The sequence below is a fragment of the Monodelphis domestica genome, chromosome 4, assembly GCF_027887165.1.
Source record: "Monodelphis domestica isolate mMonDom1 chromosome 4, mMonDom1.pri, whole genome shotgun sequence".
Taxonomy (NCBI): Eukaryota; Metazoa; Chordata; class Mammalia; order Didelphimorphia; family Didelphidae; genus Monodelphis; species Monodelphis domestica.
In genome coordinates this window covers 242,391,672-242,410,180 of record NC_077230.1, presented here as the reverse complement: position 1 = coordinate 242,410,180, position 18,509 = coordinate 242,391,672, and the positions used below count along the sequence as shown (strand labels likewise).

The 18,509-nt window shown below is 38.2% G+C and overlaps 2 protein-coding genes and 3 non-coding genes across 10 annotated transcripts in view; 3 read left to right on the top strand and 2 right to left on the bottom strand.

Moving 5' to 3' along the window:
• Positions 1 to 9,460, bottom strand: part of BTG4 (BTG anti-proliferation factor 4) — a 107,658-nt gene extending 98,198 nt beyond the window's left edge. For 3 of the 5 annotated variants that reach the window (XM_056794416.1, XM_056794419.1, XM_007494850.3), the window contains exon 1: positions 6,518 to 6,638. Coding sequence is in view for 1 of the 5 variants with exons in the window: in XM_056794417.1 (XP_056650395.1) it covers positions 5,826 to 5,961 (136 nt within the window). In the remaining 4 variants the exon portion in view is untranslated. Of the gene's footprint in view, positions 1 to 5,825; positions 6,099 to 6,517; positions 6,639 to 8,297; positions 8,428 to 9,341 lie in introns of those variants that run through there. The other 2 variants (XM_056794418.1, XM_056794417.1) reach the window with 2 other exon arrangements.
• Positions 7,835 to 7,897, bottom strand: MIR34D (microRNA mir-34d). Its single transcript, NR_162908.1, has one exon. It is a non-coding gene; the product is annotated as a microRNA mir-34d (primary transcript).
• Positions 7,839 to 7,897, top strand: MIR34B (microRNA mir-34b). The gene has a single exon (NR_127506.1). It is a non-coding gene; the product is annotated as a microRNA mir-34b (primary transcript).
• Positions 8,528 to 8,585, top strand: MIR34C (microRNA mir-34c). Its single transcript, NR_127505.1, has one exon. It is a non-coding gene; the product is annotated as a microRNA mir-34c (primary transcript).
• HOATZ (HOATZ cilia and flagella associated protein) overlaps positions 9,446 to 18,509 on the top strand; it is a 43,283-nt gene continuing 34,219 nt past the window's right edge. Inside the window, exons 1-3 of one of the 2 annotated variants that reach the window (XM_056794421.1) lie at positions 9,446 to 9,813; positions 10,412 to 10,438; positions 10,939 to 11,009. In XM_056794421.1, the coding sequence (XP_056650399.1) occupies positions 9,591 to 9,813; positions 10,412 to 10,438; positions 10,939 to 11,009 (321 nt within the window). In that variant the 5' untranslated portion in view covers positions 9,446 to 9,590. The remainder of the gene's footprint in view (positions 9,814 to 10,411; positions 10,439 to 10,938; positions 11,010 to 18,509) is intronic. The other variant, XM_056794420.1, reaches the window with a different exon arrangement.

The following is an 18,509-nucleotide window of genomic DNA, read 5'->3' as shown; positions in this document are numbered from 1 at the left end:
AGATTATGTATAGAAAGGTAAGTGCTGAGGAAAGAACCCTGGGGAAAACCTGAAATTAGCAAATGAAACAGAAAGAGATTACTCTAAAGGAGTTAGAATAATTTAGTCTCAACAAAATAAAGGAGATCAAAATTTCATGGGATAGGAAATCCAATGTCAAATCTTACAGACAGCCCAAAAGAAGGAAGAAGAAAAAAAGTTTAGATTTGTTGAACAGGAAGTAAATGGTGATCTTGAAGAGCAATTTTAGTGCAGAGATGAAGTCAGAAGATGAGACCACTTGCTTATTCTGCTAGAAAATACTATCAGATGAGAAGTGAGTTGTAATGGTTAAGAAGTAAGGGGGCAGGAGTGTAGGCTATTTTTTTTAAAAACCCTTATCTTCCATCCTAGAATCAATACTGTGTATTGCTTCCAAGGCAGAAAAGTGGTAAGCTAGGCAATAGGGGTTAAGTGGCATGTCCAGGGTCACACAACTAGGAAGTGTCCTAAACCAAATCTAAACCCAGGACTTCCAGTCTCTAGGCCTGACTCTCAATCCACTGAGCCACTTACCTGCCTTCTAGCTATTTTTTTTAATTCCTTACCTTCTGTCTTAGAACCAATACTGTGTATTGGTTGGTTCTAAGGTAGAAGAGTGGTAAAGGTTAGATAATGAGGGTCAAGTGACTTGCCCAGGGTCACAGAGCTGCGAAGTATCTGAGGCCAAATTTGAGCCTAGGACCTCCCATCTCTAGGCCTAGCTCTCAATCCACTGAGCTACCCAGCTGCCCCCTTCTAGCTATTTTTTAAAGACGTGGCAATCAAAGACTATAAATAATCAGTTCCCAAAGTAATAAAAAAACAAATAATCAACAATCACATTACAAATGTTCAAAATCTCTGATAATCAGAGAAAACTACAACTTTTTTTAAAAATCTTGAGGTTCTAGCTAAAGACCATCAAATTGGCAAAGGCATAAAAAAAATTATCAAATTCAATTTTGTCTGGCTGTGATAAAATTGGAATGCTATTTTACGATTGGTGGAATTGTAAATTTGCACAATTTTGTTTTTAGAAAGAAGTATGGAATTATATAGCTTTGAATATCCATACCATTTAACACAATGGTTCTCTTTCTAGTTCTATACTCAAAGGATGTTACTGACAGAAAAGAAAAAAACTCTACTGGATAATAAACATTTCTAATAGCATTATTTGTAATTGCAAAAATTTAAAACAAACTACATGTCCATTAATCAGAGTATGGCTGAGCAAATTATGGCATATGAATGAAATGGAATTACTTAACTTCTCTTTGTTTCTATCCTCATCTATAAATTAGGCGACTTCTGAAGTCCTTTCTAGCTCTAAATCCAGAGTCAGTTATCCCATTATTGTACCACAAGAAAAAATCAATTAAAAAACCATAAGAATGCATATGAAATAATCCAGAATGAAGAAAGAGCAATATATATATATATATATATATAATGTATACATATATATGTTGACTACAACTATATAATGACAACAATGGCAAAAAAATCCATGATACATACCCAGAATGCATGATCAAAGATTATAGAAATAAGGATAATATACATATCTTTTGACATAGTTAACAATAAAAATATGTAGATGATAGAAGTTTATAGTATAATCATTATGTATGAGAGTTTTGTTTCATTTTTCATTCTTGTTTTTATGTGTGCTTGATTATAGTCTGTGTAACTATTTGTCAATGAAAATCAAAATTGCATGCATATATATGCATAAATGTAAGAATACATATTAAAGTTTGATTCTGAAGGAAAGTAATGGACCTACTTTGGTTGAGTTGAAGGTTTTGGTTTTGTACTATTTTAAGATGAGATTTGAGGAGAGGAAAGGAGTCAATGGTGAGGGAGTGATTAAAGATGTAAAATGAGAATAGCCTAGCAGAAATAGAAAGTAGTACAGAAGGTCTAAGTAATAAGATTAGCTTTGAAAACTAGGAATACTTTCTGAAAGTGGAAATTTTGAGGAAAAATTAAGTTTTCTTGATTTAAAATATATGTGTGTATGTATATATATATATAATATATATGTGTATATATATATATAATATATATGTGTGTATATATTATATATATATATCAGGTCAGAAGACCAAAATCTTCTCATTAAAGTAGAAGTAAAGCTATCTACCAAGAATTAAAGAGTTAAGAATGGGACTACTACCTGAAAAAAGTATAGAACATCTGCTATAAGTAACAGAGTAGGGAGTCAACTAGAATCAAAGGAATGAAACAGGAAGCCAACTAGTTAGAATCGCTGAGGTCTAGCTGATGTTCCATAGCATAAATTTGCGGTGGAGACAATTAGCTAGGTTTTGTGATTTTTCTTCATCAATGTTTGACAGCTGGAGAACTAAAGAGCAAGAAGGCAGGAAAATCTGCCCTGGGTTGGGAAAAGGCAATGTAGGTATGGCAGAAGAATGAAAGGACAAAAAAATTTTAAGTGTAATAACAGTATTTATTGAAATGATTTATAGTATGGTTTAGTGTAGTCAGGGAGACAAATAAACCCAGAAAGGAACTAGTGGAAGAAAGTGAAAATAGGATAAATAGGAGGGAACAGGATAGAAGTAATGATGGGATCAAGAGGAAAATGTCAAACTTAGAGATCTTGAAGGCTGGACAATAGTTATAAGTAATAGCAAGATCCAAGGTGTGGCCATACTTGAGTGTCTAGGCTAGATACCAAGGTCATAGAAGTACATAAAGAACTGTGATCTCAGAGTGTGTACACTAAAGTCACTGAGGATGTTGGGGTGAAAAAGAAAAATCTGAGGTAAATATTGATACTATTAAAAACATAAAAGATTAAAATTTTTTAATAAAAAGCATAGGTTTTATTGTCTGAACCATTTATTTGGCATTCACCATCTGTTACTATCTGTTCATATTTATCTTTTTATATGTATGTTTGTCTCCATAACTATACTGTAAACCCCTTCAGGGCAGGGATTGTATTTTATACCTCTGAATCACCAGCCACCCTTTAGAAAACAAAAAACTCCAAAAAAAATTTTTAGTAAAATTCACAACTAAGTTGTTTTTAACTTTAAATTCTTCATTATTCCTATTTGGTTAGTTATCTTTGACTCACCTAAGAAATAAATTCATGAAATGGTTTGGATTTCAAGCAGTAATATTAACTAGAGACCATTTTAAATGAGAACAATTTAAGAATCTAGGGCACTTCAACTAATGAGACTAAAATGAAATGGAAGTTAAAAGTATGGAGTTATAAAACTTGCTGGCACTCCATTTTAGCTTGGAAAAATAGCTTTTTATAATTAGGGAGATTCATTGATTTTTAGCTCTTAAAATGCATTAATGTTGACTTCAATTTGCTTGTGGCATAAAGAAATTCTTATATGCAGCATCATGAATTCTAATGATCATTCATACCTAAGAATAATCTGGCATTTATTATATATGAGAAACAAAATCCTGGAGATTTTACATTCCCTGAAACTATGTATTCAAATTTTTTCCTAAAAGTCCAGCAAACCTAAAAAGAAACTGCTACTGTCCAATCATTTGTAATTAGTCTGATTCTTCCTTTCTGACTCCAAAGGGTGAAACTACACAGAAAAAGAAAAACAACTTCCACTTGTTACTCCTTTTGACTGAGGGAGAACAAGAATTTAATAAATCTACTGAGAAATCTCCACATCACCATGGTCTCTGATCCCAAAACAGGGCTAATAGCAATTTATTGAAACCAAAGATTGATGGGGTTTTTTTATGTCTTCTTGCCTTCCTTCATTCCCAACCAAGCTCTGCCCCACCACCCCCTAAACTGACCCACATAGACAACCCAAACCAAACAACTAAACTATTTCACAGGAAAGTGCTTTCCTGGTATTGTCTAAAACAAAGTGCATTATTTTGTTTGGCCATCTAAAACACTACCAGCATTCTTACTTAGATTAAATTATAGGTCTCCCTGGTCTCCAGACATGCCTAGACATGAACTATAATGGGAACAAGTCCCTCAGAGTTTCTGTAGTAACTGTAGGCCAAATCAACAGTCACCCTTGGACAAGTATTAATTTTTTTGAGAGCAAGGTCACATACATTTTTGTGGTTATTTTGTCTTATAGTGCTTATGCATGTATATAAATTATCCTGCTTTTTAATGATTTCAATATGTATGTGCATTATGATGGCTTTTAAAATAGATTTTTTCATTACTTTTGTTTAGAAGAAAAGTTTATATGCATATATATATATATATATATATATATATACATACATAGGTTTTATCAAGGCATCTGCCTGAAGTGTTATGAATAGTACCTGGCAGCTATCCAGTGCTGGTAAGTTATCCAAGATAGATCTATTAACCTTATAATATTAAGAAATGCTATTAAATTTATAGTTAACTTTTACAATGATTAATCATTTAAGGATAACATAATTGTTTCTAACAGTTATATACTAAGTGAGCTAATAGTTTGCATATTTTTTTCCTTTGGTAAAGGTTTTTGGCAATATGTACATTAAAAAGAAAAATTGGCTCTTAGAGGAGTAACTAGGCACATATGTTATATTACAAAGAGTGTAGCTAACTGATTTCAGTATAGTGTTTAGCATGTTGTTGGTATTTTATATTTACCAAATTATTAAGTTGATTTAAACTAGAGGAGGCTATTTACTTATTTTTCTAAGCATATTTCACATTTCATTTTCATTTCTCAATGAAATCTATTAGGCCATCCTCAGCCCAGATTTATAGATGCAAGGATTTATTTTCAAGATGAAGTCTGATGGGCAGAAATGTGTTCTTCATACAAATATGATGCTACTTATTAATGACTTCTATATTTAGACTTTGAATTTGTTTTCTAGCCAAAGTAACAAATACTTTTTATAGATCATTCACATTTTCTCATCTAGTTCCCTTATGTTAGGATTGTAGTCTATAAGTATAAAAGTTTTTTTTTTCCCTAAAGAAAGTTAACTAGCAAAAGTGCCTCTATACTGGGTTCCAGAAGCAGGTGGCACCAAGAAAAACTAACATTACAAAAGTGGTACCATCCCTAGAGTTCCACTTCCACAAAGTTTATTTTAAGTGCAAGTTCCATTCCCTTTGGGGCTCAATAATTGCAAGTAAGGGTGATTGGTAGGGATTTTGGTTATTAACACAGCACATTCTCCACCCCTTAACCCCACAAACTTGATAAACATTTATTGAACACCTACTTTGTGCAAACACAGGGGATATTTATAAACACAGGATCATAGATCTAGACCTGGAAAAGATTTTAGAGGCTATCTACTCTGACTCATCTCATTTTACAGATGAGGAACTAAGGTTAAGAGAGGTCAGATGACTAGCCCTATAGGGGTGCACAGCTTCTGAGTGTCTGAAGAGGAATCTGAAACCAGGCTATGTCTAGCAGTCTAAGTACTACTCCCTGCTGCCTCTCATACCATCCAGAAGTAGAACCCTGGGCAAAACAAACACAAACTTTTAGTTTGGCTGTTGTGACTCTTCCCTAGAATGCAATCTCTTTTTAATTGCCCAGATCTTCATCTTTCAAGACTCAGAATTCCCACCTGTCTGAGTGGAGTTTTCTCTCTCTTGATGTACTACAACCCTGGCCTCCCGTAGGACATATATAGTCAGTAATATTGCAGCTGAGCATTTGATTTCCTTGGCTGTGAATTACTTTGCTAATTTTGTCCTGTACTTAATATGTACCACCACCCCCCCCCCTGCTATGTTAACCATGTAGTAAGTATTCAATACTTATTGACTAACCAATAACAATTGACTTACAGCTGACCTTGTGTTTCCAAACCTTTGACTTTGAACTCATTAGAACCATAATAGAAGTCACCAATGAAGCTAACCAATTCAAGAGTACTGGTTATAGAGAACCCAGAGAACCCTGGGTTCAAATTCCAGTTCTGTTGCTTCATATGTCGGAAGCAGGTCACAATATCCCAGGACTGCTTCCTTATCTATAAAATGGGGGGGGGGGGGTGTTAGAAGATGAGGTAGTCTAGCACAGTGAAAAGCTATATAGCAGGACCTGGAAACAGAAGACCATGACTCTGAATGCCTGAAGCTCTGCCACATGTTGCCTGTGTGAAGCTAGGTAAGTCACTTTAACCTCCCTGGTCCTCAGGTTCCTCATCTGTAAATGAAAAGCTGGAGCAGATGGCCTTGAAGGTCTCTTCCAGGCTTTAAATCTATCCTCCTATCCTAACCACCAGGTCCCTCCCTCCCAGCTCCAGAGCCTGTGATCTTTGGGTCCAGCATTCTTCCTCCTGGCCTTGGCCTCCTATTAATAACCCAAGCCAAGTCCTCTGGCCATGAGACGGAGGGGAGCTTTCCATAGAGCAGTCCTCCCGGTAAGAGAAGACCCAGTTTTTCCCTGTCTCCGGGTCAGTCACTCGCAGGTCTGCTTCCCCGCAGGGAAACCCGAGGAAAAACTTGAGGAAACCTAAGAAGATCCACCCCATCCTGAGGTACCTGGAAAACTATCTCCCTGAGCTGGGGGCAGGAGGAGCCTCAGGGCTTCATTTCCAGGAGGGAGGGGAAACCTTGGCCACCCGAGCTGTATCCGGACAATTGGGGGAAGGGTGTGAAAGGAGATGCGGGAACAGCTGGGATTCCCCCTGACAGGCCCGGTGCTCCCCCGCCCCCACAGCGCCGAGTCGATTCCCTCTCTGGGCCCGCTCGAGTCGCTCTGTCCCCTCCCCCCCACCTTCCTATTCCTTTTAATGCCTCTAGGCGCCCCGCCCCCACCTAGCGCCCCGCCCCACTCCAGCGCGTGCCTGCCCCGCCCCCGCCGCGCGCCAGGTTCGAATGGCGGTTGGACTACGAAGCCGTGCCCTCGAGCCGTAGCCCGCAGCGGAGGGAAGCGTCTGGGACTGGCCTGGGGGAGAAGGGTGGAGGGATGCTGAGGAAAGTAGGAAAAACGGGTCCTCAGAGGAGGAAAGACCCCCGGAAGAGAGATAGGGGAAAGGGCAAAGGGGAATGGAAGAACCCCAGGAGAGAGGCAGAACTGCGGGATCCGTGGAGGGAGAGAGGGGGTCGGGGCAGGAGGAAAACCGGAGGGAGCCAGGCCCGAGAGCCTTAAGGCGGGGGAGGGGGTTGGGCAGGAGCTAGAGGAGGACGGAGAAGAGCCAGGCCCTGGGAGCCTGAGGTGGAGGGATTGGCTTTTAGGAACCCGAGGAGGAATTGGAGGGCAGAGGTGAGGGGGAGGGAGGCAAGAAGCCAGTAGGAACTAGGGCTGGGCTTGAGGAGGAGCAAGAAAGGAAAGGGCAAAGGGGAGACAGCCTGGGAGCCTGAGGGAGGAGGGTGGGGGTGGGGGGTGCTGGCTAGGCCTACGGGCCAGCGGTCACTTGGTCGAGGTCGCCCGGGGAAACAGGCTGCGCCGGTCTTGTGGGACGCGGGGGTGGGGTGCTGGGTCCCGAGACCCACGCCCTCCCCTCCTCCGACAGCGCCCGGGTGTCCATGACTACAAGGTGTATACAAAGGGCCGGCTCTGGCTGGGCTGGTGGCCAGTGCAGCCCGGGCCCTGTCTGGGGAAGGGGCCGCACCGACGACCTCGCGCCTCTAGTCTGGCAGGGAGAAAGAGACAGCCGGGTCGCTCGAAGCCTAAGGGGCAGACTGACCGACAGACCTCAGGTGACCTACTTGTAGAAGGTTTGGAGGAGCCCAGCCCTCCGGGACCCCCCTCGGCAACGGCCCCAGGCCACCCACCCACCCGCGCGTCCGTCCATCCGTCCTCGCGTCCGTCCATCCGTCCGCACGTCCGCACCAGCTGCGTGTCCAGTGCTCGGTTTGTAGGCAGTGTAGTTAGCTGATTGTATTCTACTGCCTACAATCACTAACTCCACTGCCATCAAAACAAGGCACAGCATCACCGGCTGCCAAGCGCCTGAGAGGAAGGAGTAAGTGGGTTCACTTGGCAGGGCTCGATGGTGAAGGAGGCAGTGACGATCTCTCCAGAAGGGCCAGGTTTCCTGCACCTGACTTGAATTGCTTAAGGAGAAAATTGGGTTCAGAGATGTGATTTGTTGGAATTTATCCAGTAGGATGCGCGCTGGATATTAAGAGAGGGACAGTCGGCAATCTGTCAAAGTGAATTGAGCTTAAATTTTTAAATGTCTGAGATGTAACTTCGTGCCTTCCCCCCCACCCCCCAAGTATAAGAATCATGGGATCTGCCTCATTTAGCTAAAACAGAAAAATAGACTTGGCAGGGGTGGGATTTAATGATAAGGGTAGGAGAAAATTCCATTACCTTTAAGCTGCTTGAAGATGCCCGATTAATCATATTTGTAGTGTGTATGTAATATTGGAACTGGTACATTTAACTCCTTTCTAGCAGACTTCTGGTCAACTCAGGTGTAGTGACCTACAAGGACTTGTACCTAAAAATTAACCAAAAACGTGTATTTGTCGTCATAAATTTAATCTGAAAGTACCACTTTTTGAAATTAGAATTGGGGGGGGAAATTGAGTCTAGTTACTAGGCAGTGTAGTTAGCTGATTGCTAGCAGTAGTACCAATCACTAACCACACAGCCAAGTAAACAGATTTGTAATTCATCCAACCAGGTGTCTGTATTTTAGAGGCCAAAAGAAGAACGTACAAAAGCAGCACCTTCCCCCTCACAAAGTTTAATATTATAGAGGTGGTCAAGGAATGATAGCATTTTTTAGGAGATAAAGCAAACAGGTAAAATGTACATGCGCTAAAGATCCATCAAGAAATTCAAGACATTAACCAATATCCTAGTCACACCCTGATGAATGTTTCCTTAACTATATTATGACATTAGATTTGTGTGTATCATATTGAAAAAATTTCCTTTTCAGAGTGTATGTGAAAGCCAGCAATCCAATGGAAAGAATTGTTACTATATGTGAATGTCACAGTCCCTGCCACAGTCATGTTATTAAATAGTTCTGTCAAAATACAAAATATTCTTGAATAAAATTATAAAGAAATTAGCTGTTCCTAATTATTTACCGAATGTCAAGAGATGGATCCCCAGTAAAATTAACTTGCACATACTTGCCAAATCTTTTATATTAAACCTAAATAACCAATCTTTATTCTTAGCTACAATCAACATTTGTTATTTTTTTGTGGTAATCTGTTCTACATTAAATTGATAACCAAATACTAAATTACAATCAGGCATCTTAGTTGCCCAAAATGTACTTGTTCTGAATTGTAGTCATAAAGTGCTAGGAAGAGTTAGATACCACTAGATCAGACCTCTTAACTCCCCTCTGTTACAGTGTGATTATTCTGACAGCTTAGATACTCCAAACCCCACCCTCTTGAGCAGGTGTCCCGAAATCTCCAAATCCTCACTGATCCTGGGAACGTTTCAGTGCTGGGAGTGTAGAACCGTTACAACTAATGCTCTGACCACCACTACCCCGTAGATTTCTGGTATACCTCTCGAGGAGACCCCAACTTTGCTTTTTTATAAGTGGGTGGGACCAAAGGAGGGGCGGGGCCAAGGACAAGGTAGCAGACTTGCTGGTCTCGCGTTTGTGTGGAAGAAGCGCCCTATGTTACCATGGAGACAGGACAGGGGACAGGAAAAACTGACGAAGGGGAGCCGCTTGAAAGTGCAGACCTTGGACCTTTGGTTTTTAGTGGCTCTTCAGAAGAGGATGTGGCTTTAGCCAAGCAATTCTGGGTCTCGGCGTCCATGCATCCACATCCCGAGTCTCGATTAGTGTTAAGCAGCACCGAGCAGCGACTGCCGGTAGCTCAAACTTTCAGGCCGCCTTTTGTTGGTGAGTAGTAGCAGGAGGTGGATAATTCCTTGATCCCGGAAACCTATCTTGTATAGGCTGTACCTCCGAATATTTTAGGAATAACTTTGGAGACTGTTACTAAGTCAGCAACTTGCTGTAGCATATTTCTTAAAAGATTAAAACAATTTACATCTCATAATTTACTGCAATTCTGGGGAGAGGGTTAGAAATGCAGCCAATTGCCCCCCCCACACTATAGGTCTGCGTACTTAAGCTTCATTGTCGGTTGGAACATGTTTAAAAACAAACCAACCAAAACTCAACCAGATAAAACGCCCTCTGTTGCTTTATGAGTTATCAGGTGCAATATATTATCACAAACATAAAACGGGGAGGGGGGAGGTTAAGGCAAGAAGAGGGAGCATGTGACAAAGCATGTTGTTGACAGTTATAACTAGACCCTAAATTTTTTGAGACTGGAGATCATTAACAAGTCGTGGGGGGAGTAAATGGACATAATGGTTGTTAACCAGTATGGGACATTGAGGTGCTTAGCACTTAAGATTCTGAGTCGCTTTCTGATTGATTATTTCTAAAAATCTAAAAATGATTAATTTATTCCCGTTATCTTTTGCAGAAAGACATTTCGACTTTGCGTATTACAGTAAGTATCTCTCAATGTTCAGTATTTCAAACCCTTTAGTAGACTCCCTTGAGCAGCAAACAGTTGAGAGAAGTAGGGAGAAGGCTGTGAATCTTGAATATGTTAGCATTTGGTTCAAGTCTTGGCATTTCCCTTATTTAAGAAGTTGCTGCCAATTTTCCCAATAAAATTCCAGATGTATATGTGGAAACCAAAAAAATTGGAGGCATATTTTTTCATAAAAGTTTTCTAGATCTCTGGAATCAGGCCTATTTGTCTTTTTGATTCATCTGAGTTTTGCTGAAGCCATAGATAATATATTCATTCTCCAATTCAATTAAAAATAAAATTCTAATTAATAAAGTTTTGAGGCACAGGGCAGTAAGTATATCTCTAAAAAATTACTCTTAACCTTAAGTAATTCTCCTAATCCACATGCTGCTTGTTCTTTTTATTTGTAAATTTTTATTTTTCATGGAAATTCCAGAATATTATATCTTAAGTTTAACTGTTTTGTTTAGAAACTGAAGAGTATCTTGAACAAGAAAGAAAGTTTCGTGAAATTGAAGAAAAAGAAAAGTACATCCAAAAGGTAGACTCACAGTTCAGAAGCATATCTGATTGATACAACATTCTTTAAAGCTTTCATTTCTTCTTTTCCTTTCTGTGTACATATAAATAGCCATCTCTCCAAAAAGAATTATTGTCATTGAGTGGGTATGAAATGAATGAATAAAGGAAAAAGTATTTGTTAAGCACTTGACCATATGCAAATCACTAATATTTAGAAATTTGACCTGAATCAAGTTTTGGACTTGGATATGATTTTAAGTTTAATTGAATACACCAAAGTTATGACATGAACTTCAAGTCTTCACGCAAAATGGTCATATAACAGCAAATGAATGTCACTGGCATCAAGTGAATGCTCTTACAGGTGATCAAATCTACATAAATGTTAAAATAAAAATGAGAACCCAGTCCCAACATGCTGAGTGAAATTATTTTTACTTTAAAAAAAAAGCCAATCTCTATTCTTATGTGGGCATTGTAACCTAAGCTATTCCTGTACTGTTATAATTTTTGAGGGGCCATTATTTTCCTCTAGGTTTCCTTCTATTGAGATTTTGAAAGATTGGGCATACTCTGGATGCTTCTAAGATAACCTGGAGCTTTTGGGAACCTGAGATAGTTTTAACCATTGTCAGGGTCTAAGAGCTGCTCAAACTTCTTACGATTGAATAGCAAGACTCCAAATAATTACTTGCTTTGAATCCTTTAGGTTCTCTCCAAGCAATCTTTGGCTATTCAGTGACTGCAAAAAGCCTAATGCAAGTTATAAACAAAAATGAGATAAAGGATAAGTGGAAAAAGATAGGGCTCGTGAATACTTTGTCAACCAAGACTCGACCCAACCACATACCATTTACAACTAATAGAGACAGCTAAGTAAAATGGGCCATCTTAAGAGACGAATGTGGTATAATTCTATCACCTACTAGCATTTTGAGCAAAAGATAGAAAGAATGAATTTGGCATAGTTAAAGAAAACTGAACAAATCAATTTTTGGCAGCCCTACTGGTTTAATTTACATAGTAAAGAAATAGCCCTTAACTCAGCAACTGATGTAGTAATTTAAAGAGGCCATTTATTTGGTTAATGGGCAAATCCCATTCCTGTAACTGTTCCTCTATGATAAAGCACAAAGATGGAAGACTTCATTTTGGCCTACAGTCTTTAATCATAGTAGATATTGGCAAACTCTGAAAGTTTTATCGGGAATTCCACATAAATTATAAAATAGTAGATTGGCTTGCTGATTGTATTGGCCTTCTTTTATAGGCTATTTTGTTACTTTTCCAACTTGATTAAATTAGTAAAAATCTTAGTCATCTTTTTTTAAATTTGGAATCTTATATGATTGAAAATGAGGCTTTTTTGAAAAAACAAGTCTAATTCTCAATCTTGCCTCATTAGATGATTTTTTTTAAGTGGGGAGAGTTTAAGGGGAGACTTTGGGTCAAGAAATCAGTCCTGTCATTTTTGAAAGGGAATTGAAATCCTAGCTCTGTTACTTGATAATTGTTCAAGATTAGTCAAGACAACCTCTTTTGAGCCTTAATTTCCTCATTTGAAAATAGAGATAATCATCCTGCGTATCTCATGGTTTTTCTTGTATCCAATCAGCAATGTATCTGAAAGTGCTTTAAAAACTCCAAATCACTATAATAAATGAAGAGAAATTAAAGACTTTGGGGAGTCAAAAACACTAAGAATACTTTTATTTGTTTTTGTACAATAAAAGATATAGTATCATAGATTGATGTTTTGCAAATAAGTGAATTGTTTCCCTATTGTGTATATGTTTCAATGAAAGGCAGTTCATCAAACCGCTATATCCTATGTCCCTCAAGATGAATTTTCTAGTTGGAACAGAAAAGATTACTTTTTATTTGTTTGAGATCACCACACATTCATATATAGGAGAGGAAAACCTAGAATTTTAAGACCTTATAATGTGATGATAGCAAGATAATGTTTTAGGAGTTTGTTTTGATGATTTCAAAGGTCCTCTCAAACTCTCTAGAATTCTATGATTGAAATAATAGTTAGCATTTGTATGGCACTTTAATGTTTACAAAATGCTTTACCTATGTTCTTTCACTTTGTCATCCCCAAAACCTTTTGAAATAGGTATTATTATCCTCATTTTATAGAGGTTAAGAAACTTACCCAGAGTCACACAACTAGTAAAGTATCTGAGGGCAAGATTCAAACTCAGATATTGATTTCAAGTCCAGCACACTAGCTGCTTCCTACTGTCCAATAATTGTGCCTGAGAAATCCTCGGGACAATAAACAACCACCATATCTTATACAGACCAGTGCTATTTTCTGTATCTTCCCAGCCCAACCTAGTGTCCAGGCTCTATTATATAGCCTCTTCTGATTCTCCCAGAATTTCTCTACAATGTCCCCAGAAACCTCTCCTTGCTGGAAATTCACTCTACATCTGGACTTCACACCCTGGAAGTACCTTTAATAATGCCCTCTCCCTCTGACTGGCTGGTTCCTCCTAGAACTTCCATTTTAAGGCAGGAGCCCAGGTCAGCCCTATCTTCCTTCCTCCTGATTCTCCTAAACTTGCATTTGGGGCACCTGGGTGGCTCAGTGGATCAAGAGTCAGGCCCAGAGATGGGAAGTCCTGGGTTTAAATCTGGCCTCAGATACTTCCTAGCTGTGTGACCCTGGGCAAGTCACTTAACTCCCATTGCCTAGTCCTTACCATTCTTCTGCCTTAGAACCAATGCACAGTATCAATTCTAAGACAGAAGGTAAGGATTCAAAAAAAATTGCTAGTCCTTTCACATACCACCAAGTGCCTTCATTTCTTTCTCTCCCCTACATACCCTATCCGGTTTTTGAACTCCTTTTGATGTATTATCTTCTTCTATAAGAAAATAAGCTCCTTGAGGGCAGGGACTGTATTTATATTCCCAGTACTAAACACAGTGCCTAACACATACTAAGAACTTAATAAATTTGTCTTGACTCACATATTCTAGTGCAGCCAAATTTTCCTATTTGCTATTTTCTAAACCTTCATGTTTTTTTCCCCATCTCCCTTGCTTTTGTATAAAGTATCTCCCATTCCTGGGTTTTTTTCAAAATTCCTTCTCCATTCAAGTCTCAGCTCTGATTTTCCTAGTTGTTAGTTTTCCCCTACTCCCAAAAATAATTTTGTAATTGTGTTGGATATATACTGTATTTATTTATCTTTAGACATTTTGTATTCCTTCCACTAGAATATATGCTCCTTAATAATAGCAGGTATTATCTCACTTTTGCATTATAATCAGCCTAGTATCTGTCACAGTATGTGCTTAATAGACCTTGTCAATTAACTGTTTGATTATTTTACTCTAATATTAAAGAGCCACTGTTAGGCCCATGGACTGGAGGAATCTTCACCCAGGCTTCTCTGTCCTGAAACATGTTCTAAATCCTAGCATTCAGGCCCAGGAGATTCCTGGCTTCTAATGAAAAGACGTCTTATCTTTGATCATGCCATCACCCACAAATATTCCATATTTATGTTCATTAATTATAGAAATTCTTTTATCTGATCATAATCTGTTATCATTCCACTTCTCCTTCAGCCTTGCAACTCCAAATTATGTCCTTTATCATCCTCACTGTGACTATGATCCAATCTTTCCCAGACCATTATCTTTGTACTGATTATTCTCTCTTCCCTTCTTCTCAACAGCCTGGTGAACCAGATTCTCTACATTGACCCCTTCTTTCAAGTCCCTACTCCCTTTATCTTATATATCTTGCCCTTCCAAACCCGTTTTGGACTACTCCCATCATCTCTTGCTTTCATTCACATGTTAAATAAAGCTGGAGAAAAACATGAAACTCTGCTGAGTGGGTCAAATAAAAGTTTGTCTCATAATCTCAATTGGGCTTTCATTATATCAAGGTAATCATTTTATACTTTCCTGCCTTTTTCATTACCTACTTGCTCTAGCTTTTTACAACCTAGTCACCCAGACTTACAACCTAGATGTCTTTCTGAGCTTTCCTCTTTCTCATCCCCCATTTCCTTACAATTTTTTTCTTCTCCAGTAATATTTTTATTGTAGTTTTCTCCAATTACATGGAGAAACAATTTTTAACATTTATTTTCTGACATTTTGCAATCTAAATTATCTTCCTTCCTCCCTAAAATGGATGTAATCTGATATAGCTTACATATGTGCATATATTTATTATGTAATACATATTTCCATATTCACCATGTTGTAAAAAAGTACACATACACTGGAAGAAACCCATGAAGCAAATGAAGAGAAAAGTGGTATGCTTCTATCTGCATTCAGATTCTATCAGTTCCTTCTAAAGTGGTAGATAGCATTTTTCATTATGAGTCTCTTGGAGTTGTCTTGGATATTTGCATTGCTGATAATATTTAAGTTACAGGTGATTACAGCTGATCATCATACAATATACCTATTATTGTATACAATGTCATTATTCTATTCACTTAACTTCGTATCAATTTAATATGTCTTTACAGATTTTTCTGAAATTATCCTTAGGGCACAACAGTATTCCATTACAATTTATTCAGCCATTCCCCAAATGATGGTCATCTCAGTTTCCAATTCTTTCCCACCACAAAAAGAGCTACTATAAATAAGACAAATAGGTCCATTTTCCTTTTCTTTTATCTCTTTGAGATATGGATCTAGTAGTGAAACTGCTACATCAAAGGATATGAAGAGTTTTATAATCCTTTGGGCATAGTTCCAAAATTACTCTCCAGAATGTTTGTATCAGTGTATAACTCCACCAACAGTGTATTAGTGTCTCAGTTTTCCCACATACTCTCCAACAGTTTATCATTTTCCTTTTTTGTAATATGATTCAATCTGATGGGAGTGAGGTGGTAGCCCCCAGTTGTTTTAATTTGCATTTCTTTAATCCATAGTGATTTGAAGCATTTTTTTCATATTACAATAGATAGTTTTAATTTCTTCATCTGAGAACTACCTGTTCTTTTCCTTTGACCGTTTAGCCAATGGAAAGTGACTTGTATTATAAATTTGACTCAGTTTTCTATATATTTGAAAATTAAAGCCTTTGTCCTTACTATAAAAATTTTCCCTAGTTTTCTGTTTCCCGTCTAATCATGGTTACATTATTTTATTTTGCAAAAATTTATTAATTTAATATAATAAAATTATTTTTTAATATTTTATTTTATATCTTGTGTATACCCCATTTCCAATCAACAGTTAAGTCTTGTTTTTTTCCACCTTTGTAACATCTCCTGTATATGACTTCTCCGATATCAACCTTCTTATCATCTCATGCCTAGATTATTGCAGTAGCCTGCTAGTGGTTTTTCTTGCCTCATGTCTCTCCCTACTCTAATAATACATCCTTCAGTCAGCTGTCAAATTGATCTTCCTAAAATGCAGGTTTGACCATCTCTTCTCTACCATTCAGTAAATTCCATCAGCTCCTTAGTGCTGCTTCTATAATCAAATATAAAATCCTCTGTTTAGCTTTCAGGGCCCTTCATAGTTTCTGGCCCCCTTCTTACCTTTCCAGGCTACTTAAACTTTAATTCCTTTCATAAACTATACAATCCCGTGACACCAGCCTCCTTGCTTTCCTTAAACATAACACTTCATCTTCTAACAACATTTTCACTGGCTCTCCTCTATGCCTAGAATGAATTCCCTCATCTCCATTTCCTGGTTTCCTTTTCATCTCAGCTAAAGTCTCACTTTCTGCAAGAAACTTCTCCTAGTCCTCTTTAATCGTAGTGCCTTCCTTCTGAGAATTTATCCTGCATATATCTCATTAATACAAAATTGTTTGCATGTTGTATCTGTATTAGAATATGAGCTCATTTAGAGCAAGGACTTTGTGTTTTATCTTTCCTTGTATCCCCAGAATTTAGCACAGTTCCTGACTTGTATGTAAGTGTTTAACAAATACTAGCAGACCAACTTACCTTTTCTTATATTCTTTCATTTACTAATCCCAGTGTGTTATGGACAGTTTATTTAAAGACTGTTTTTGGTCCCTACGACTATAGTCTATAATTATAGACTATAGTTTCTCTAAGAAAGGTGTGAGATGTAGAAGAGTTCTCAGTGTATTATATGAATCAGGTATGGGACAGATAATTATTTCTTAGTCTAAAAAGAAATATAGGGGGGCAGCTGGGTGGCTCAGTGGATTAAAAGCCAGGCCTACAGACAGGAGGTCCTAGGTTCAAATTTGGCCTCAGACACTTCCCAGCTGTGTGGCCCTGGGCAAGTCACTTGACCCCCATTGCCTAGCTCTTACTACTTTTCTGCCTTGGAACTGATACACCATATTGATTCTAAGGTGGAAGGTAAGGGTTTAAAGAAAAATGTAAAACATAAAATTATGTATTTGTCCATAACAAACTTAACAAGAGGCCATTACTATCTTACTCTGATAGGATTATGCTTAAAGCTATTTAAATAGAAAGTAATTTGCATGCCTTCTGATTAAATATTTTGCATTTCACTTCTGTTCTGTGCTGTCTCCCTCAAAGTCCCTGTCTTCTGGCAAGTCAGACCAGAGGTTGAAGTCTTTCCCCTGTTGATGGTATCCTTTCCAATATTAGAATTCCCCTTTCTACCAGTCAGTTCCATCTGATGGATTCAGGACACTTGGATCTCTCAAACTCACTAGGTCAACTCCAAGCGTGGACATTTGGTCTACTTAGGAAAGAAAACTCTTACAGGGAAAAGGCATCAAGATTTAAGTGCAAGTCATGGAGTTGAATCCTCCTGAACTTAATATCATATGGGAGCAGTTTCCATATGACCAGGAGTGGAGAATAGAACCAGGTATGCCTCTACTCCTTCAGAGAGAGGCTGAATGATAGCTATTCCTCAGTCTCCAAGAAGAGCAGAAAACAAAAGGTGGAATTGCCCTCTTTTTAAAGGTCCACTGAATCTTGGCTCTTGCTGCTAAGGAGCTAATGAAAACGTTGCTTTTTCATCTCAAAGTTCAAGCAGATTAGGGTTCAGCTAGGGTTTTACATCATCCACATTGCAACTCAAATGCTTAGTTGCACCTGGCTAGTCAGCAAGAGTAACTTTCTAGACACATGCTATGATCAAATCCCGTTTACATAAAAGTACAAGTAGTAGTAGCAACTAAGCATTTGAGTTGCAATGGGGATGATGTAAAACCCTAGCTGATTCTTCTTGATATTGGCAAGTGCAGAAAGAGAGAATTTTGTATTCTAGTAATGTTTTCTGAGACTAATATCTATAGTTAGATATATGTATGTATATTGGTTATTATACTTCATACTTGAAGAGAACCAAAATGGCATCACTATGTTGGGGTCAATGTATAGTATGTTGGACAGGGTTCATCAAACCAGTACAAACTCTGAAGATTCTACTACACAGATCAGGCACAATTAGCTTGTATGAACATTTGAGATAAAGATGTCTAAATTTGCAGATCTCAGGTTTCTTTTGAGTTACTTCAATTCTGCTTTGCTCCTCACAGCATAGTACCTTT